The sequence below is a fragment of the Trichoderma harzianum genome, assembly GCF_003025095.1.
Source record: "Trichoderma harzianum CBS 226.95 unplaced genomic scaffold M431scaffold_16, whole genome shotgun sequence".
Lineage (NCBI taxonomy): Eukaryota > Fungi > Ascomycota > Sordariomycetes > Hypocreales > Hypocreaceae > Trichoderma > Trichoderma harzianum.
This window is the reverse complement of record NW_020209264.1, coordinates 663,282-684,578: the sequence shown is the minus strand read 5'-3', so window position 1 is coordinate 684,578 and position 21,297 is coordinate 663,282. Positions and strand designations below refer to the sequence as shown.

The 21,297-nt window shown below is 46.6% G+C and overlaps 9 protein-coding genes across 9 annotated transcripts; 6 read left to right on the top strand and 3 right to left on the bottom strand.

Annotated features, from left to right (window-relative positions):
* Positions 1–482: 482 nt before the first annotated feature.
* Positions 483–1,316, top strand: M431DRAFT_96660 (hypothetical protein; the record flags this gene model as incomplete). The annotated part of the gene is made up of 1 exon (XM_024924848.1): positions 483–1,316. One exon carries the CDS (start codon positions 483–485, stop codon positions 1,314–1,316), a length of 834 nt encoding a protein of 277 aa, XP_024769632.1.
* A 1,023-nt stretch (positions 1,317–2,339) lies between these two features.
* On the top strand, positions 2,340–2,871 carry M431DRAFT_499964 (hypothetical protein; the record flags this gene model as incomplete). Its single annotated transcript, XM_024917864.1, has 2 exons — positions 2,340–2,386; positions 2,493–2,871. 2 exons carry the CDS (start codon positions 2,340–2,342, stop codon positions 2,869–2,871), a joined length of 426 nt encoding a protein of 141 aa, XP_024769631.1.
* A 410-nt stretch (positions 2,872–3,281) lies between these two features.
* Positions 3,282–5,233, bottom strand: M431DRAFT_499963 (hypothetical protein; the record flags this gene model as incomplete). The annotated part of the gene is made up of 6 exons (XM_024917863.1): positions 3,282–3,890; positions 3,953–4,183; positions 4,435–4,646; positions 4,699–4,769; positions 4,822–4,875; positions 5,061–5,233. 6 exons carry the CDS (start codon positions 5,231–5,233, stop codon positions 3,282–3,284), a joined length of 1,350 nt encoding a protein of 449 aa, XP_024769630.1.
* A 360-nt stretch (positions 5,234–5,593) lies between these two features.
* On the bottom strand, positions 5,594–7,621 carry M431DRAFT_153085 (hypothetical protein). The gene is made up of 3 exons (XM_024912869.1): positions 6,637–7,621; positions 6,289–6,581; positions 5,594–6,234 (listed from the first exon to the last, which is right to left on the bottom strand). Exons 1-3 carry the CDS (start codon positions 7,504–7,506, stop codon positions 5,703–5,705), a joined length of 1,695 nt encoding a protein of 564 aa, XP_024769629.1. The 5' UTR covers positions 7,507–7,621; the 3' UTR covers positions 5,594–5,702.
* A 1,643-nt stretch (positions 7,622–9,264) lies between these two features.
* On the top strand, positions 9,265–10,459 carry M431DRAFT_524423 (hypothetical protein; the record flags this gene model as incomplete). Its single annotated transcript, XM_024920573.1, has 5 exons — positions 9,265–9,478; positions 9,534–9,689; positions 9,749–9,827; positions 9,876–9,979; positions 10,054–10,459. 5 exons carry the CDS (start codon positions 9,265–9,267, stop codon positions 10,227–10,229), a joined length of 729 nt encoding a protein of 242 aa, XP_024769628.1. The 3' UTR covers positions 10,230–10,459.
* Positions 10,460–10,645: 186 nt separating this feature from the next.
* Positions 10,646–15,297, top strand: M431DRAFT_9779 (hypothetical protein; the record flags this gene model as incomplete). Its single annotated transcript, XM_024924961.1, has 7 exons — positions 10,646–11,074; positions 11,131–11,628; positions 11,692–11,707; positions 11,772–12,110; positions 13,043–13,205; positions 13,265–14,745; positions 14,801–15,297. The coding sequence occupies 7 exons, from the start codon at positions 10,646–10,648 to the stop codon at positions 15,295–15,297; spliced, it is 3,423 nt and encodes a 1,140-aa protein (XP_024769627.1).
* Positions 15,298–15,781: 484 nt separating this feature from the next.
* M431DRAFT_125729 (hypothetical protein) lies at positions 15,782–17,699 on the top strand. The gene is made up of 3 exons (XM_024912253.1): positions 15,782–16,192; positions 16,265–17,293; positions 17,365–17,699. Exons 1-3 carry the CDS (start codon positions 15,956–15,958, stop codon positions 17,599–17,601), a joined length of 1,503 nt encoding a protein of 500 aa, XP_024769626.1. The 5' UTR covers positions 15,782–15,955; the 3' UTR covers positions 17,602–17,699.
* An 81-nt stretch (positions 17,700–17,780) lies between these two features.
* On the bottom strand, positions 17,781–19,185 carry M431DRAFT_153071 (hypothetical protein). Its single transcript, XM_024912868.1, has 3 exons — positions 18,438–19,185; positions 18,151–18,377; positions 17,781–18,089 (listed from the first exon to the last, which is right to left on the bottom strand). Exons 1-3 carry the CDS (start codon positions 19,118–19,120, stop codon positions 17,857–17,859), a joined length of 1,143 nt encoding a protein of 380 aa, XP_024769625.1. The 5' UTR covers positions 19,121–19,185; the 3' UTR covers positions 17,781–17,856.
* A 414-nt stretch (positions 19,186–19,599) lies between these two features.
* On the top strand, positions 19,600–20,898 carry M431DRAFT_153068 (hypothetical protein). Its single transcript, XM_024912867.1, has 2 exons — positions 19,600–19,881; positions 19,941–20,898. Exon 2 carries the CDS (start codon positions 20,013–20,015, stop codon positions 20,577–20,579), a length of 567 nt encoding a protein of 188 aa, XP_024769624.1. The 5' UTR covers positions 19,600–19,881; positions 19,941–20,012; the 3' UTR covers positions 20,580–20,898.
* Positions 20,899–21,297: the final 399 nt, after the last annotated feature.

Sequence of the window (21,297 nt, the reverse complement as noted above, 5' to 3'; positions counted from 1 at the left end):
TGCCACTTATTCGTGTCTCTGGTATATGGTTAGAATGATCATGAGTAGTGCGACGGTTGAGTAGCATATAGCTACATACTAAGATATACGGTCCTACGGAACACTGATTGGTCACCTTACCATTTGCAAAGTACAAGTATATTAAAACGGATGAGGATCACCACGATAAGTGCACATAAGATATTCGAATCGAACAGCAGTGCCCCTAATTGGCTACAATTAGCCTCCCAGACGATGAAGCTTCCCATCGAAGCAACTGACGCAGCCAACAACATGTAACCAACGTGCCTTGCATTTGCCACGTCATATGTTTTAGGCAGCTTTGCCATGGCTCGCGTAATTCGAAGCAGAAAACAAACATCTTATCAATTTTAGCCTCGTAATTCGGCTGCCCTCTCCGTGAGCGTAACACGCCATTTCCGTCGACAACTCCTTCTGCGCCCGTATCTTTGCGCATTTTCTTTCCCGCTCGCTAATTAAAAATGATCGAGATTACGACACCGACGGATCTTTGCTCTAGATGCGAGTGGATTGTTGAGTCTAATGGAGACGAGACCCCATGGACATCTTTCGCCATAGTCGACTCTGATAACAACGCCTATTATGGCGTCAAAGAGAGAATGCGGGTAAATGAGCTCACCGTGGAGGTTGTCAAAGATAACGTTCGACCTGTACCGGATGAAGAGATATATCCGGGGTTTCCTGTGACAGGCCTGACCGCAGCAGCAAACGACTATTCCGGCCGATATGTCAAGCGCACGGCATGGGTAGACTATGAGGACGTCAAGGGAACAACGTTTCTTGCTCGGCTTATGCTTCAGGAAGCACATACAATGGAGCTTCTTGCACAGAGGCCCCATCCGAGCATTGTAAGCTATCACGGCTGCCAAGTTAAGAGAGGCAGAATCACCGGACTAGTCCTAGAAACCTTTCCACTCAAGTACGATCTAGGATTTGCTGCTCAACGGCCGGAGCTATTCAAGGGTTTGGTAGATAAGAACCGTATCATGTCCGGGTTACGGGCAGCGGTTGACCAACTGCACTCGATTGGATTGGCGCATAACGATATAAATCCCGCAAATATAATGTTGGGCGAAGAGGGAGAACCAAAGCTCATCGACTTCGGCTCCTGTCAGCCTATTGGTCATCACCTCATGTCTTGCGGAACCCCTGGCTGGTACAAGGACATATTTCACCTCTCAAACACCGCCCACGATGACTATAGTCTTGAGCTTCTGGGGCCATGGTTGGAAAAAAAATGTTTGCTGAGGAGAAATAAGAACGGATATGTATCTGGTATGCTAGATGAGAAGTGAGGATACATATATATTTTTTTAAATGTCTCGAGATAAACAGCCTTGATGGGGAAGTCAGCACTCATAGTTTTAATACTAAGGTTCAAAATATCTTGCTCCCATAATGGGTTATTCGTGGATGAAGCTATGCTTGTCGCTAATCGCTACACCGTGCTCGACTGCCGGTTTGACTTTGCCACATTTTTCACGTTACAATCATCGAACGAGAAACGCACCATACGTTAGGTCCTCTAAGATCAATCTTCCCGTAGGCACATCCCGTCTCACTCTTCTTGAAAGCCGCAGTTACAGCATTGGAGTCAAGCACGAGTCAACGACCGGCCGTCGATCAAGTTCTCAATCTTCACTGATTGTCTCGCATTAGTATCAAGAAAACTACTTTTGCGCTATCGGAATCGACTAGATTTTTCTCCACGATGTTGATGAGCGTGCCATCTCTGCTGCGGCTGAATCGGTCGGGAGTTAAAATGAAAATGACTGTTAGGTTGCTCTTGGGATCTCCCAGGCGCGCAGCGTGGCGTATTTCTCGATCTATCCGAATAACTTTAATCTATCCAGCTAACCATGATCTATCCGACTAGCCTTGATGTACGGTATCTTATTTTTTAACAGCTGGGCCCATTGCAGGAGTGCCACAGTGTGCGGGTAAGATGGTGATGCGCAATGACGGGCGCCCTTATTTTACTTTAGGCCTGCTGGAGAACCACTTATTACGCCCCGGCCCGCATATGGAACGATATCGCCTGTAGATGTCTAGCTTGTATATCGAGCAACGGTTCTTCTGTAAAATCACTTCGGAATCCAGTCTTGTATAATGCATGGCAATAAGCCATCACCATGACTCAGCGCTTGTGGGCTTGCCAGGAAGCCTAAGCCACCGAATGAGCCCAAGACCACATCTGAAAGACGTATATATAGTCCTCAGCTATTCGATAAACGCTGTTCTTCAAGGTTACTCCAAAGTCATTCAACAAATGACTGCCACTTGAGCTACATTCAATTCATTTTCTGATGGCTAAGAAGATGGGTGAGAACAAGATCGTGCCGGATCCTCCTAAGTACGACAGAGGGTATGATACCAGACACGAGGATCCATCAAATTCAGGCAGTGAGAAGAGGATTCTCTGAGCCACAACCGCCTTCAAAAATAAGCACATAACTAATACATACTGGTAGTCGACCACTCCCAACCGTGGAGCTTATATACCAGAACAAGCTACCAAACTGTCCCGGGAAATCTAGCGTCGGCCTCCGTGTCACTTACCCTCCCAATGGGTCCACTCCTCCTCACCGTCATGCAGGGGCTTCCGTATCTGCATTTGTGATTGAAGGGACTGTGCTCAGTAAGATGAACGACGGGCCAACTGAGGTTTTTCAGGAAGGGGAGAGCTGGTTCGAGGCCCCAGGCTGCCATCACAAAGTCAGCGACAATCATAGCCTAACGGATTCTGCTACTCTCTTTGCAACGTTAGTTGTCGATACTGAGGTTGTAGAGAGGGGAGGCGTTGCTGCATTGGTGGAATACGACGAAGAGTACAGAAATATCACACATTAGTTACAGTCTTAGGCATCATTACTTCAAAACTATAGGAATATACGCCGGTGTTTATTACCAGTCATGGACTATGCATTAAACGGCACAAATTTTGCCTTTTGACTGCATACCGTAAACTTCATAGAGAATCGGCGACGCACTGGGAAGGAAGTCAGCTTGCAGTGATTTTTAGTCTTTTTGAGTGTATACCTTGACTACAATGGGCATTTGACGAGAAGTATATGAGCCAAGACATACGATGTAGGCATGGGAAGGGTTCCAGAGTAGCCGTCAAGCTTAATTAGAAATATAAAAGTTTTGACTATGATTCTTTTTTTAACTTGAAGGAGAAGAGAGTCCAAGGGTCTTCCGCATCTTTGTTTTATACCCAATGTCTAATACCAGATTGTGCCGTACCCCGAGGTCCGCATTCATGTATGTGCCGTAAATTTGCTACGCTTCCGCAACTTGTCACCGTAAATGAATAAGTACCAAAAGCCGATGACGCCAAATATGCTCAACCCACCAAGCAAGGTGCAGCCTTTGCCTACACCGAGATTGACGTAGAGAGGGCGTCCGAAGAGTATTGCTGCGCTCGCAAATGCGCTTCGTAATGCGTCATTTGCAGCGAATAAACTAGCAGAATACTGTGTATAGCTGCATGGCAAGTGAATAACAATACCAAGTCCGACCACGAACGAACAGCCGCAGTATATGACAATACCGAGCGTGGGAATTTCCCAAGGAATTGATTCGCGAGCCGCCCAGCCGAAAAGGAACATTCCAATGGGGACGCCAAATACTCCAACTAGAGCTGGACGAAGGAACGACTCTTGCACATCAAAAGTCCCGAGTTTATCGAAGCGCTTTTGAGCGAAGAATCGGTACCAGGTGCAATACCATATTGTGCCAATAATGCAGGCAATGAGCACGCAGAGGAATACGGCAGATGTTTCCCCCAAGTTCATGCCATAGATTTTGGGATAAACGAGAGGGAAAACTTCAAAGAAGGAGTAGTAAATACCGTACGTCAGTGCAGTCTAGCGTACTCATAAGTCAGTGTAACTGAAGTATTGCAAGATCGATTACGGGTTCCACTAACATAAAGATTGACAAACGCAATCGCAGGATCTTTGACTGTTATTTCGAATGGCTTTACTAGTGCCAGCTGTATTATTTGGCCGCGGCTTAGTTTTTGGGAGGCTGAATGTTCCGAGATATATTTAGGATCCCCAGTTTCTTTTCTCAACCGCTGTGCTTTGTAGTAGAGTAATGCTGGTGCCGCAGTTTCTGGAAGAAAGATAAATAAAAGAATAAAGATAATAGCTGTGAGCTAGACTATTTCCCACATGGCCTACCTCTATCTGTTAATTGTCAGAGACTGTTGCAAGCAGTATTATTATCGGAGTGTGACTAGAACTTACGTCTTTGCAGTAACGGCAAAGCTTGATAATAAGGGGCTAAGCGCAGGGCCAGCGTACATGGCTCCGGACTAAGCAGCGAGGGGATATGAGATTCGAGTAATGGGAAACTATTTCCATGATTAATAAGTATTTAAAAGGCTCCTGTATCAATTGCATGTACCATGTCGCTTAACGAGGCAGCTCCCGTAGCTAGGCACGGGCTACCGAAAAAGCCTTGTAAGAAACGAATAATAAGAAATCCAGAAAAATTGTGTACAGTTGCGGATGCAATAAGAAAAATTAGATATATGGCGAAAGTAATGATATATATTGGATTTCGACCGATGAGTGGTATTTCGCTAAGAGGTGAAAAAACAAGAGGCCCTAGGCTATCTAATAGAGGAGAGTCAGTTGTGCGTGGTTGTTATGGGGATCATCGACTTACACCCAAGAACATAAAGTGCCAGTCCAAGGGAGGCAACCGTCTCGGAAACGTTAAACTCTTTCATCACTTGTCTATTTGTTCACTTAAGACCTTGCTCGTCGTCAGGGATAAAAGGTAACGTACGCCTCGCTCGGGATATATATAGAAGAACCGCAATACACGGTGAACGTGTAAATGCTTCTCCCCAATCTGATTAGAATAAGACAAATGACATTTATAGGCCAGTGTCTCTCATTATATTAAAGAACTAACAAAGATCTTCTATGAAAGGGGCTAATTCTGAGGATTTTCGGGGTTGCTATCCGTAGTCCTAGATGCTGCGTTAATTATTGGATGCAGACGTATGTTTGCATGATGCTTACCAGCCTACTATAATATGCCCCTGAATGTCTTTTTTTGTATGTGAAGTCTTCTCGACCTCTTTGCTACGCTCTGAGAGGTTGGTATTTGGACGGTTTGGATGTGTAAGAACAGAACCCCGTGAAATAAATCTTACAACGGCCCCGAGGGCTGTGTTTCGAATTAGCGCAGCCATGTTGAAATAAGAGTTATAGGCTTTGTTAATTCAATCTTAATAATCTATAAACTATATATATATATATATATTCTCCAGTAGTTGAGACTCGTTATCTCCTGCCCAAGACTTAGCTTGGGACGATTCGCCGCCTAGGCCGGTGCTTCTTTATTCGGCCCTACATCAGCTTAGGCTATTCGGATGCGTGTGTGCATCGGAATCGGATGAAGCTTCACGATCTATTCAATGGAAACTTATACAATAGACAGTCATTTTCTTGATCGGAAGAGATGGGATTATGCATAAGTATGTGGGGCATTTGAGAAATCTCTTCAGGCACAAGGACGTCATCTTGTTGAAGCAGACAGAGAGCAACCACTCGTGGCAAATTTTTTAATTAAGCATACTTTCAAGGGTATCGATTCTAAGTCTAGCGTCTATTCTGCAATATTAAGTCGATGTGAATTCGTTTCATAGCCCCCAATCTCGTCTAAGATGTCGTATTCTCAAATGCACACAGCCACTCATTGTCAAAGAAACTTGCGGTGACGGTGGTTTCATCTGTAAGCAGCTGAGAGTCAATAGACGGAGTTGGTGATACTGTCGCCGATTGCAAAATGGCCTGTGCAATTCGCTTTAATTCCATCAAGATTTTCTTCGCGCGTGGCCAAGCATCCTCGTACATTCGAAGCGTTGCCAACGAAATGCGGATCCGACTGCGAGCTGCTTCGGCCTCGTCTGCCTTGAGCGCCAGTTTTGACGCCACTAGGTATGCGATAGTCGAGCAAGCTATCATACAAATCACAAACGGCGACAGCTGTGCCGCTCTCATGGGTAGCAAAATTAAGCATTGAGTCTGCTTCCGGATTGCCTGGAACAATTTCTCGGAATGTACGCCGTGGGCAATCCTGGTATATCCAGAATTCTGCTCTAACGGCGGCGGGGGCGGGCCACAAGTAGAAATGTCTTCTGCTGGGTCATATCTCAAGTTTGATAGTGGCCGGTGAATAAAGGCAAGAGATCTTAGGCAGGTCAGCAAAAGGCCGCACACTCCGACTGAACAGGTCATGACATACGTATACATCATCATGTGGGATTGAAACATGAGCTGATCCATTAAGCCCGGCGTCACAGTGAGCTCTCTTTTGTTCAGTGGTAACATTAGGAACCAACTGATGACTCTCGCCTCCAAGTCGCCGCACAAAGTTTCTGCTTCAATGATGTCCTGGTACTGAGTAGAAGCACGCAATGCGGCGATGAAGATTTCCGTGGCATCAATGAGATATGCAAAGGACGAAAAGGGTTTATCATCCAACGTGAATTCGCGACTGCGGTAATCGAGTAACGTGGCTGCCTGAAGAGGAATGTCCTATCACACGATTTAACACACAATCCCACGAATAAAAGGCCATAAAACACTTTACCATTTGTTCATAAGATCCATCTTCGCACGGAAGGTCGACTTCGTGGCTTGGTGTTGTGATGATAGGTACAAAATCACGTCTTGTGACAGAAAAATTGGCATCTGTCAAATACAACATCCACCAAGTACGTCTCCAGCTTTCCGCGAGAATGGGGTCGTCATCAGCAACTGTGTCGGCAAAGCTTTTCTCATGCATACCAATAAAACTTGCTTGTTGAATAGCACGAGCCAAAAATACTTCCGCACCAGATTTGTCGTCACACATACTCTTAGCCATTGCTCGTAAGAGAGTGTTCTGCACAACAAATCCATCTGTTTCAATGCTAGCGTCATTGCCAGGAAATAATTCGGCTCCAATCGGATTGTGCCGATAGAACGATCCAATATATTCCATTGTAGTAGTCAGCTGTTGAAGGGTCGGAGATGGAGGCCCAGCTCTTAGCCTCGTATCAAGACTCCTCCGCGGCAATAGAAATGGATGGCTCGGGTGGAAATGCTCATAATAAAGATCTAAAAGATGACTATCCACAGAAAGAATAGTAGATCCGCTAGCAGGTTCGGTAACAAGTGCGGTGACGGAAAGCATAGAAGGGGAGATGCATAGTTCAGGATTAGCTGACAGGTCATCTTCTTGAGACATTGATACCGACGGGCTGGGAAGAGTCGAAGAACCTGGATCGATGCGATGTAGTCTGCTTTTCCATAAAGCCGAGTTCCGATACTTGGCACTCCGGCGGGATTCTGGGTATGAACATGATCTACCCAGTGACTGACAGCGTGCACAGGTTGGATGACTCGCATCGCATTTCAGATGTTGGTTGCGACAGGGTAGACATGCTACGGAAACCCTAGGCTTTGCATAGCGCTCCATGGCGGTCAATCCAGGCTCAATGGGTGGTTTTATATTGCACAGATCATAAAATAGTTGTAAAGAGCGCCTTTGGGCATTATGCGAAATACGCAGAGAGTGAAAAAGTCTTGGGAAGTGAAGGGCCGTATGCAAACAGAAGTGCTTGTATGAGACAGACGTTACGGGGAAACGTTAATCCAAGCTATGAATTCCAAGCTATGAACTATGAAGCCTATAATGGATCGAAATTCCTATAACAAATACAGTATCAAATTATTATCTACACTGTATTTCCAACTCTAATTGAACTTGGGCTCAAGTAAACACCATTCGGTGTAATAATATTTTACTGGGGTAAATAAGATCTATGCAAATGAAGTCATAATTGAGAGACACTGTGGATATTTCTGGGTAGGTCATTTTCACACACGAGGCAATAGAATTATATTATCCCCATTAGGAGATGTTATTATTCTGAAATCGACATGGTAACTGCAGAACATCTTCGAGCCTTCCACCGTGCGACCTCGTTTGCTTTATAAATCCACCAAATGCGTTACCTTATTTACTAACATGTTAGGTTCAAGTTGACTTGGCATTCAATCTCAATAAGCATACCTTAGCAGCCAGGGAAGCAAAGTGTTGCGTCTCCAGAAACGCAGCACGACTGACCGGCAACACAACCACATTGGCGTTTGTCGAAGACCATGCCATCACGCTCGAAAATGTCAGAAGGAGCAGCCGCAGCAGTCATCGCCAGAGCAAGGGTAACGGCAAGGGTGAAAAGGTTCTTCATTTTGAGGGTGGTCGAGGTGAATTGTTGGTAGGTTGCTTGTATTATTGCAATGCTCTAGGAGGTAAACGGTAGAAGAAACTCTTTGTCGGTGGTTGCGTGATTTCTTCTGTTGGCTCAGAAAGGAGACATGTCCTCATATTTATATCCTCATGTTTCATGAAACTAATCAATCCATGGAGTTCGGGAATTGGTTATCTTCATGAGATATTTACCGGTAAGCAATAGCCATTGCTATCAACATGAAGTTTACTGCTGGAGTGCACATTCATGATTCTCACTGTTCACATAAAAATATCCCACCAATCAAGTCCAAGATTGGTTTACAATTCCTGAGAGAGTCTAGCATTTATGTGAGTTAGTACCTCGCATATCTTGCTCGATTGTCACTAGTCAGATCAGAAGCACATCAAAGATCAAAATTATAGACATCAATAACTCACCAGGGGTTTTACTAATAAGATATTGTACACACCCAAAGCAGAACACATTTACAGCCTAAAATAAGATTCATCTACTGTTTGATGCGGGGTACATACTTAAGTACTTCATTCTTTCGTTTTTCCATGAATAAGAGATTGATTTCCAGGGATACGAGATCCTGATATGGAAATGTCGGGTAAGCTGACGATGTAGTTGCTACGCAGCTTCCTAATTCGCTCAAGGACATGAAGCAGGATTCACTGCCATGCTTGACAAAGGCACTCGAGGTTTTCATTTGCCCTGGTTGAAATATATTATTATCCCTTCGGCTTCGATAATTTGTTGATATCCTTGCATTAGCCTCCGCTATATTTGCTAATGGTGGGCTAACCTTGTAATACATGATGAAGTAACTCGGTCCGTCGGCATTTTATCGCTATCATCCTCATTAAATACACCTACAACCCTGGCTCCCTGAGCCCTCCTGCAAACATAATATTATCTCCCACACATCATACTCACCATACGTCCACAAATGGGGTATCATCTTCGTTCCTTTAAACATGTTCACATGGTCTAGAAGGTTGTACAAGCCGCTCCAAGATGATGACGGACGCGAAGACTCTGGCTCATACAAGGCACCAAGTTCAAGATTTTGGCCTATCTGCTCTGCATTTTTGCTGAGTATTTGTCTATTCCTACTGTTCTTGCTGCAGCAGAAATCCTCCTGTGTGGGTAATACCGACGTACAGTCTGTTTCATCCAAAACAGATTTCGGTATGTCTTCTTCATTCCACTCATGTTTTAAAATAGAGTCCCTTACTTGTAGTAGAGCCGGCGATTCCAGACATACAATATCACCAAGTGCAATTTGGAGGGATAGTATTGGATGAAGGCACATTTAAAATCACGGGTGGCGCTGCCACTCGCCCTTTTGTAGGAACCTCATATCACGAAATAGACGAGGCGTGGAATGAGATATTAGAAAGTAAGTTGACATGGCCCCTATTGTCCCTAATTGTGTTCAAATCAAGTAACAGATTGAAGAAAGATGGTTCAACCTCACAACCGAGGAAAAACACAATGCTTTCGGCGAGAAGGCTGAAGATTATCTCGATTTTGTGCAGTAAGTATTTAGCAATTTATTGACTCAACAGCGATTAATTCTTTATAGACTCGATACCTTTCATCTGCTTCATTGTATAAATCACCTTAGAAAAGTCATCGATGCAGACTTCTACTATCCGAAAGGGCTCCCTCCTCTTCGCGTCCATACTGGTACGACTCTGAATATGCAAAGAAGCTTCGTGCATTGCTAAATTTTATAGACCACTGCCTCGATGTCCTTCGAGAATCTGTGCAATGCCATGGCGACCTCACCCCGATTCCATACCGGCCAGACAAGAAGACTTCGTACTATTATAGCGACTCAATCCAGGTCCATACATGTCGCAATTTTGACACGCTGCGAAATTGGCTAGCAAACAAGCGGGAGTCGTTTTCAATCGACCCTTTCAAGCTTGAATAGATGTGACTTTAAGACATAGTCACCAACATCATAGGCAAGCGGTCTGAGCCCACATTAGGTGACATGGTCGATATTCTCCCAAGAGGCTTGAGCAATCCTCCAAATCTTACTCTGTCAATAATATGCGCTATATCCTTTAGCCCCACGCCAGGCGACAGGCCGGGCGACTTCCGGGAAGCAAAACAGATGCATCTTCCCCGCACGAGATTGCGGGGAGAAGCACATTCGGGGAGTTAAACAACTCAGCCGGTTGGCCCCGGCCCGGGGGAGGAGGGCGGGTAGGAGACGACAGTTTACCACAAGGCTCCTTGTAAATTACTGAATTGCGAGGGCGCCAGGAAATAAATAATGCCGATACCAAAGGAACGAAAACGCTTCAATACTGCTGTTGTAGAGTAACCATAATTCGTCCAAACATGCCAAGCCAAAAGCTCCCGTTCCATATCGCCATTGTTGGCGGCGGCATTGGCGGCCTTTGCGCTGCTCTGTCCATTCACCACCACTGTCCCAAGGATGGAAGTGTCATCATCGATGTATACGAGCAAGCACCAGAGTACAAGGAAATTGGAGCTGGCTTGGGTATTGGGGTAAATGCTGCCAAGCTTCTTCACCGCATCGGGGTGGGGGAAGACCTCAACAAAATCTCTGGTCATCGAAATGGTATCTGGATTTCGTTCCGACGTTACGACACTGGCAGCGAGATTGTTACTGTTCCGGTTGACGACCGACAAGAGATTAGGCAAAGCCCTGTCCATCGAGCTGAATTCTTGTCGCTTTTGTTTGACCACGTGAAGCAACGGAATGCGGCTACTCTTCACATCAACAAGAAGTGCATCGAGCTCAAGGTAGATGCCACAACACTCCATTGAATACAAGAAGACAGCAGTCTAACAACTTTTAGGACCAAGGAAACTTTGTCGAGCTATGTTTTGCCGATGGGACGACCACGACAGCGGATTTGGTTGTTGGATGTGATGGCATCCATTCCAATATTCGCTCTCAGTTTCGCTCTGACAACCCGAAATACAGTGGCCGTATGTGCTATCGTGGTCTGGTCCCAATCAAGGATCTCGAATCGTGGTGGCCATTCGATTCGTACTCGGTGAGCTGGTTGGGTCCAGACAAGCACTTTCTGGCCTTTCCTATCAGCAAAAATACTCTATTGAACATTGTGGCTTTCGTCTACTCTGATGATGACCGCACCAAGGAGAGCTGGACCGCTACAGGTCACAGAAGCGAAGTTCAGAGAGAGTTTGAATCCTTCGATACCACTGTTCGCAAGACTATATCGTTTATGAACGAGAACCCTTCGAAGTGGATTTTGAACGATCGCGAGCTTTTAGATCAGTGGGTATACGGAGATGGCAAGATAGTGTTAATGGGAGACGCAGCGCACGCAGTAAGTTCACGGCATACACGTAACATTTTATTTGGGCATCTACTGATATTTTAATAATTTTAGATGCTTCCACATCAAGGTAAGGATAGAATGCTTCTCTCATGGTTTCCTAAAAAATGGATCTTTTGACTAACATATGATAGGAGCCGGAGCTGGTCAAGCCATCGAGGATGGATACATCCTAGGGAGATCCATTGCGGACTACCTTGCCGCGTCTCCTGAGAGAGACATCCATGCGCTTCAAAAATGGATGCAGCTTTACCAAGACGTCCGCCTTCCTCGCGCCCAGAAGGCTCAAGCAACTGCCCGCCAAGCTGGAGAAGTCTATGAAATGCAGACAGCAGAGATGAAGGGAAAAAACTACGAAGACTGTCTACCACTTGTGCGCGACAGCTTGAAGGATCGTATGCAGTGGATATGGACCGGAGACATTGAAGCTGAATATGCAGCGAAGAAGCAGCTTCTAGAGGATGAGAGCAACAGTGAAATGTATAGAGACACCAAGATGATAAACTCTCTAACAGAGCGTGCCGTGTTGGTTGGGCAAGAATAGTGTTCTCTTCTCTCTTGGTAGATATATAAAGACGGGTCGGTGTGTAATATGTAGCTAAAGTAAATTATTGGTTATAGTCGTATCATGTACAGAACTGAATCTGATGGACATCTTTCATATCTGATCTCAATAGCTAATGACCGGAAATGCACCTGGAGCGTTGAAACTCGTGAAGCTCGTGAAACTCTGTGGGTGGAATGGACCTTGCAGCATGGACGTTGCTGGTATGCCGTCCTCGTAATCTCCCCGCTGTGGCGCTTGCTGCTGATTATACCGCCATGGATAGATCTGAATAGCTTTTCAGCTAGTTGGATTAGGCTTTGAGCTAGCTGAGCAATCTGAATTACTGCATGACAGCTCAGCAGCTCCGCTATCTACCATTTCGTTGAGAAACGGACAGATTGGCGCCGACTTGAGCCGACTGAGAGACTCTAGACCTGGCACTAGTAGTGGCGTCTCCTGGCGCATTACCTCGCTCGCAATGCCCCGGATATGCACCCCAGATGAATATTCCATCCAGCTGGGGGTGGCTACTCTGGGGGTGGCAATTTGGAGTAAGCGCCGTCACTGTAGACGAAGCGTTGCTTGGGTCCCTCGCTATCTCAGACTGTGCAAATTCGATCCATCTCCCTATTCTGTCACCGATATCGTTTTACAGCACTAGCTCACTACAACCCAGCACCATAAGCTGTGTGCACAGGTGCTATTGGCAGCTTGAGCGCCGAGGTTCGCGACGGTTTCAACATCCTGAGCACTGCCTTTCACCGTGAAGCGCACGAGAATTCGTCGCAACCTTGCGTCTGCCTTCATTCACATATCAACACGATACAATGGAAGGCCCTTCTACTACACAATCAACAGCGCAAGTAGATGCTGTGTCCGACCGCAAGGACGGACCCAGGAAGCGTCGACGAGCGACTGTGGCCTGCCGTAGCTGCCGGCAACGCAAGACAAAATGCGATCACATTGTCCCTGCGCAGGCATCCGACGAGATGCTCCGGGGTATGACCAAGTCGGCACAAGTGTACGATTTGAATACATTTGCTGTATGTCCCAGGTCAAAAAATACTGACTTGACTCCAGATATATCCGGTCCCTGGAACGGCGTGTACGCAACTTTGAAGATATTCAACGAGATGCGAAAAAGTATCACCACAGTCAGCAGATGCAACAACAGCCAGCACCTACTGTTCAGACCATTTCCCCTGTACCATCGACCAGTCAGTATGAGGCGACAAAAATGCCGCCAATCCAGCGACCTGTTCGGCCAACCGGGTGGTCAGCCAGTCACTCTCAGCAGCAGCAGCAACCTCAGCATCAAAACATTCTTCCAACAACTCCAGATATATTCCTCAGTGGCAAAGCTGGCGAATCTTTTACCCAGCTGATACTCAACGCTATGAACAATCCGTCCGTCAAGCTCGACGCCCAGTCCTTTTCCTCTCCCCGAGATGGCTCCGTCGATGTGAGAGGCTCAGATAATCTCTTTTCTCCACCTGCCAATGTCCGGGAATTGCTCCAGATATACTTCGACTTCCACCATGAGCTTACCCCGATATTCCACGTTCCCTCTATTATGGCCCAATTTGAACAAGTTCTCAGCAATCGTGTTTCTTCTGCAAACAGCGACCATGTTTACATCCTAGCTATCCTCAACATGATCTGTGCGCTAGCCGAGGCTCATAGTCGACAGAATCATGGAGATTCCGATATCACCTCTCGCAAATACTACAATACGGCAATGCAGCTGATGCAGCCCAATCTCTTGTCAGACTGGAAGATCGAAAAGGTCCAGGCTCTGCTCCTCGGTGCCCGCTACCTACAGAGCTCTAGCTACAGTGACGAATGCTGGACAGTCTTGGGACTTGCGATCCGTATAGCCTATGATCTAGAGCTACACCGGCCACCTGACCCCGACCAATTCGATTGCATAGATCAAGAAGTTCGTAAACGTGTATGGTACGCGTGCTTCGGCTTGGATAAATTGCTGAGCATGATATACGGCCGTCCTGCTGCTACCTCTACGGCTACATTCACAACTCCTCCACCAGAGGATTTAGATGACGATTGCATTCGGCCCAACAGGCTATTATTTCCCTCTGTTCACACCACTTCAAGCATGTCATTCTTTTTACAAGTCTCCAAACTATACCGCCTTTTGGAAGCTATCACAATGCTAGGTGACCAACCGGCATTGGCAGACTTGGTCAGATTGGACGAAGAATTTGAGACTTGGCAAGCCGAAGTGCCTGTTAGGCTCCGAATTCGGGAAGCTTCTCTACGTGGAGATGAGGCCGCGTTAATCCTTGCGCTCCGTGCCAACATGGTGTGCATCTTGATTCACAGACAGTCATTGGTGTCAGGTCTCAGTGCGTTGTCGTCAGTATCCAGTTCTTCAATACCATCTACCAAAGGATGGGAAGGCGGCCGACTACGAACCAGCATGCTGCAACGGAGTCGGCAGATCTGTGTGAGTACAGCTGAGGAAACGATTCGGCTGGTGGCCGAACGACACGAACAGACCAAGAGTGCAATGGGACCAAGTTGGTTTAACTTGTATTACCGTAGGTTGATTCGAATTATCCATGAGAAATGACCCTAGCTTACAGAGTTTTCTAGTATTCACTTCCATTCTCATCATTGTATCTCATGTCGTTGACCCAGATTTTCAAGATGACCGGAGTGCTTTGATGCATCTAGACCAAGCGGTTAATATGATTCGGCAAATGTCTGTCAACCATCTCTGTGCACAGAGAGCCTATGCATTTCTGCAGCAATTGCTTGGAGTACTAGATAGAACTATGCCAGAAGACAGGCGGAGGTCACTTGAGCGATATAGCACGCCTCCAACCGTCATGACAGGAAGCAATCGGGGAGCAGCAGAAACCACAATCTACAGTAACTGCACAACAATGACAGCAGATGAGGCAATGGAAGACGGCGGTGTCGACCTGTGGTCTCTCTGGGATACCACACAGGATCTTACAATGGATCTAGGCTCCCAATTAGAGCTCCATTCATCTCTAGGTTCGGCCACGTGGTCGTGGGGTGTGGAGAATCCCGGTGCTGAGTCGCTGATGCAGTCTCCAACGGCTCTTAGCGGAATCCCCGGATGACTATATTCACTGAGATAGATGATGGGAATTGGAGCTTCACACTGGCACGACGGCCTTGTATTTCTTCGGTCCGGAATAACATGAGAGGTATACTACTTAGTCACTGTAAATTCTTTGATGCCATACGATGTGATGTGTAAATACGGGATAATTGCAGCCTACTGTGTTGCCAATGGCTGTAGAACAACATACCTACATACACAGAATAGCATCCATCTATATCAGCTAGGCGAAGCATCTCCGCGTCGACTGCCCCGGCCGGTAAACCCCAGACCGAGCTCTTCTCTACCGCTGTTTTAGTGACATTCTACCCCACAGCTCGCTATCCGCTAGTTGGCAAACTACTGCTGCATAGCCTCTCGTTCAGGTATTATCTGCCGTAGATTGGTGGCGTCTAAGAGTGTGGGGGATACATCTAAACTCCCCCCGAAAAGCCGTCCGCCATCACGACCAACATACCGTTTCATCACAAGACCAAGCGCGCTGCAGATGATAAATACCACACGCAGCAACGTTGCATAAAGACAGATTTTAAGAAGAGAATGGCCAGACTTAGTTCTCGATGATGCATCACTGGATTTTTTACCACTCTTCATTTTATTCAACCCACTTCAAGACACTTTCGACTTCCACTCTGTGATTTCTTACCCGGATCACAATGTCGGACAAGGCGGAGGCATCCGCTGCCGAAAATCATTCCCAGAATAGCGGCACTGCTAAACATGAGGAAGAGGCTCCTGGGCCGTTGAAGCTGGACCCTCGCGGTCTGCCTTTATCTCCTCAGCCTACGGACGACCCGAAAGACCCGCTCAATTGGAATCGTTGGTTGAAGCTGATGGTTCTGGCCGAGGTCTCCCTTTTTTCGTTTCTTGCCTTGTTCAGTGCCTCTTTAATTGTGCGTGTTTCCACATCTTCAATTCGAAAATCTGCTCGTGAGCTTTACTAACGAGATGTTGGTCTACTTCAGACGCCAGCATTTGTTCCTCTATCGGAATTTCTCCACAAGGACCTGGTTACAACTGCCTATGTGACGAGCACATTCATCTTGCTGGGCGGTTTCTCCTCAGTCTTTTGGAACCCAATCGCCAACGTCTATGGCCGCCGGCCTGTGTATATCGGCACTGTCGCCGTCGCTGTTGCCATGTGCGGATCGTCTGGAGCGGCCAAAAACTACGGGACTCTTATAGCTCTTCGATGCCTCAACGGTTTCTTTGGTTGTGTGCCACTGGGTTTGGGAAGTGCCACTGTTTGCGACATGTATTTTGCCCATGAGAGAGGCCTCTATATGGGTGTCTATACTATCAGTTTCCTGACCGGTGGACACATCGCGCCTCTCATCGGTGGTTATATCGAGAAGAACCTGAGCTGGCACTGGTGCTTCTATGTCCCAGCCATAATCACAGGGGGCGTCCTCGTCATCTTCATCTTTACTGTTCCCGAAACGCTGTACTCTCGCACTCCTGCGGCTCTGGCGCGTCCGTCCCAATCATGGAGGTCGAATATGCTCATGAAGAGGCGGGCACATCCCACGCGCAAGGTGCGGCTTATAGACTTTTTCCGGCCATTCCAGATGATGATGTATCCAAGCGTCACAATACCGACTTGGTGCTACTCGCTGTGCTTCGCCTATGGTAGCATTCTGTTCATCATCACCAGCGCAAATCTCTTTGGCAAGATTTACCACTTCAAACCGCAACAAACTGGCCTCTTGTTGGGTATTCCAATTACGGTTGGCAGTCTTATCGGCGAATTGTTTGCTGGAGGCGTATCAGACTGGATCAGCGAAAGGCGCGCACTGAGGCGTGGCGGCGAGCGCAGCCCTGAAGATCGACTGCTGGGCATCATTCCAGCCGCATTCCTGGTTCCTCTTGGCATCATTATCGAGGGTGTCTGTCTTCAGAATAAAACCCATTGGATTGGAGTCGCTTTCGGAATTGCCATTGCAAGTTTTGGTCTGCAGGTTATTACTACGGGAGTTTATACTTATACCGCAGAAGTGAGTGTCAAGTTAAATCAGCCTCTGCCTTTGGTCATGTTTATAACAAGCTAACCCTTTGTACTATGAAGTGCTACAAACCGCAAGCCCCCGAACTCGGCTCGTTGATCAATTTCGGGAGGCAAGTGTACAGTTTCACCATTGGGTTTTATGCCATTCCTTTTGCAAACATGATTGGGATTGAGGATGCTTGGATCACGCTGGCAATGATTACTTTTGCGTTCTTCTTGCCGCTCATTCCTCTATATTATAAGGGTGCGGAGTGGAGGAAGCGCCTTGGCAAGCCAACTTTTCACCAAGACTTGTAATAACCGTCAAGGCTACTTTATTATTATTCATTTGCCATCAACAAAGGGAGGCTCTGTTGTTGCATCTAATTTATTAGTAATTCATACGCAATATCTCTGTCCACAGTAATTGGCAATAAGAAACGCTTATGTGAACATTGAATACCCATGTAGTTCATGTGAAGTGTGAACATGTCAGGGAAAAAAAGAAACTTATCACGGCTCTATTATCTTTCAGAGTGTAAAAGTCATACTACTTTATCCTATAAATATTGCTTAAGAAGGCACAACCTTAATCTCCCGCTTGTTCCAAGATTTATTGTATAAACCATAGCATACTTCACCCTGATCCGCAGCCAGTCTTCCTACCTTACATTCCTGCGGAGTCATGGTCTTCAAATTATGTGGCTCTTCTGTCAGCTTTGGGATAATTTTCAGCACATTGTTACGACCCATGTTGGTGTAGTCGTGTTGATTAACGCTTGCCGAGACATGCTCATCCCACCATGCTGTATTGAAAATTATCAGAGGAGCTTATTTCATGGACCTTGGTGCAAGGGGTGAACATACCGCAAGCATTTGGGATGCTTTCGAATGGATAATCTATAGAAAACATGATAGATTGTACGCCAACTTCACCCATAGCGCACATTAACGCAGGCGTGGAGAAATGGCCTGAAGTTGTAATGAAAAGCTGTTCGCCAAAATAATCACGAACGAGTTTATCCTTGCGCATGGGCATATTGGGGAACCGGCTGCGATCAAGCTTATGATCGATGCGGTAGATGTCATACGGGCTGTGAGTGAGGTCAGCATCAGCGTAGAATCTAGAATTGGGAATGCACATGAAACCTTACATATGCTCGCCCATATGCCCAAAAATCACCTTGACCTTTGGAAATCGGTCCAATACACCATTTGTGACGATGCCCAGAATATGCATATTGAGACGATCCGCGTATCCCAAGGCAGAAAAGTCGAGCCAAGGACGGCCGTCCCACATCAACTTGTGAATCAGCTTATTTGAGGGGCGTGGGTGCATGTATACAGGAGCTTCAAGGTCATTAGCTGCCTGCCAGAATACATCGTACTCTGGCTGGTCATAATACAGCATGCCATTGCCATCCTCTCCACAGCTTTGATAATCGTTGAGCAGTACTCCGACAAAGCCCTTTTTCTCCGTCATACAACGACGGAGCTCTGCTGCTGCTTGAGCCGGGTCATGCATACTCAGAGCTGCAAAGGCCGCGAACCGATTTGGTGCTTTCATCACCTCAGCTTCCATGCGATCGTTTGCCAAAGTGGCTTGGGCCTCGGCTTGAGACTTGTCAGAGATGCCTTGACATCCTGGAGAGTTGAATGAGAGAACCATGAAATCAACATTATTCTCGTCCATCTGCTTCAATCGCGTGCCATGAATGTCAAGCAGCTCGTTTGTCAAACGAGAGCCTGTTCCGGCTGCAACGAATTTACCAGGATCATTGTTGGCCAATTCTTCCTGAATCGTCCAGCACTCTTCGAGAGCAATCTTGCCAAACATGATTATAAAAATAGTCACAATAATTCAATCAAAAAATTATTTATCGGGAGGAGATTGAAATGAAAGCTATAGCAACTGATAAAAGAAAAGGAAAACAGTGCGATTCAATAACTACTACAGCTATTTAATATGGCTGCGCCGCTAGAATCGCCATCCCACCCTCCTCAGTCTCGGGGAGTTAAAGCGCCTCCCGTGATGGCAGTTGTCGCGTCAAATTACCAGCCAGTGGGGGGTGAATGGAGGTTCTAGCGGCGCAAGCGAGCAGCCGGGAGAATTCAGCCGGAATCCATGCGCCGAGAGGAGAATTCCTGGGGAAGCAAAGTTGTAAGAGATCTATGTATGAACTGGATGCGATTGACGGTATTTAGTAATTCGCGTCTACTGAGTCGGTGAGCCCAATGCAGAGCGTGGGTGTTCAGAAATCTCTCATATTAATCCAACACGCATCATGAATTAAAATACCATATTTCGCGCAAAAACGCCAAGCAAGAATAATTGTCAAAGAATCTTGTTTTTGGAACGCCAAAGGGCGCTGCTTTTGGTCATGAGTGCGTGTATTTAATGCTATTTGCGCGCCTTTTGGATCGCATCTTGACATAGCTCCTGTTGCGCAGAGGACGCGTTGTGGGAGAATAGCTCTTTAAGAGCGCAATTTACAGCCCTGGAGGTCATGGAAACAAATCCCACAGCGTCATTAGCGCCCTTGTTTCAGCAAAGGCTCTAAAAATAATGAAGTCAATGTCAAGAACACGCGATGCGTCGTAAGTTAGAAGAGAAGAGAAGAGTATATAAACATCACAAAGGCTGACTCGAAGAATAGGATTAAATCGCCACCATCATTTGAACAAGACTACAGCACAAAACGCGAATCCAGATCAGCTCTATCGACAAAATGGCCTCCATCAACCTTCGATTCCGCCAAGCAACTGTTGAAGACGCGGGCCAAATTCAGCAACTTGTTGAATCCGCGTTTCGCGCGATAGATAGCAGGCCGGATTGGACGGGGAATGCAGAACTCGCGTCAACCTTTCGAATCAGCGTTGAAGAAGTAATGCCCAGGATTGTCAACCCTGACAATGCGGTTCTTGTGGCCTTGGACGACACCGGTAACCTGGTCGCTTCCATCGAGGTCGCTAAGCGCGGCATTAACTGTGGTCGCATTTCCATGATTGCAGTCAACGAACGCTATCAAAAAGGCGGCGTTGGACGCTCGGTCCTTGCTTATGCCGAAGCGTATTGTCGACAGACCTGGAACGTGGAAAAATTCTCACTCAACGCCCTGTCGACGCGCAAGACGCTGATTGAGTGGTATATGCGTCAGGGATATCAGAAGACGGGAGAAACGTCACCATTTCCACGAGAGAGGTTCACCAGTGTGGCGCTACCCGATGACATTTGCTTCATCGAGATGGAGAAGGAATTCAGCAGCAGCACTGGTGAGCAGGGACAGTCGGTCTAGAGCTAAATTGCGAGCGACCTGCAAGCTTTGAACTTGGATCAATATGTTGCGAATATTCCCGTTGACGCTGCTCTTCACAGAGGCCATGGTCATTTGCGTTCGATATATTCGTAGACGTCATAAACAGAGGTAGCATTATGGCAGTCTTAACTTGCCAGCCTTCTGATGTCTACGAAGAAGAAAACTTTGGGTGTTTTACAGCCACTGGTGACGCATCTGCTCCACGGTCTCCTTCTGTAGGGAGCACTGTGATTCGGGCTACTCTTACGTTACTTTCATCTGTATATAGTAATACAAGTGCCTCGGGCCGTTGTGGGGGTCTCTACCGTTGATAGTAGCGCAAGATGCAAAAGTGAAAATCGCATTTGTTAGATTGGCGATCGGGCTGTCTACTAACATGATCAGCTGTCAAGACCTTTATTGCAGGTTAAGTCAAGTGAAGCCTAAACGCGTACTAATCAATTAGCATTCTGATGGTCTTGAAATTCCAAGGCTAATTTCCCATCCCTTCACACTCGCAATTTGGCCAATCGCACAATTCTGGACACAGAACTATCCTAAATCGAATGCCCATTCGAGATAACGATGTAATAGATTCCACGGCTACCACTTAAATGCGAGATTCGTAGCGGGGCGTCCTACGTATGTACGAATCAGAACGGTGCCTGTACCACTCTCCAGTAAGTACCAGACGTACATCCTCTCCTGCTGGTGGTCT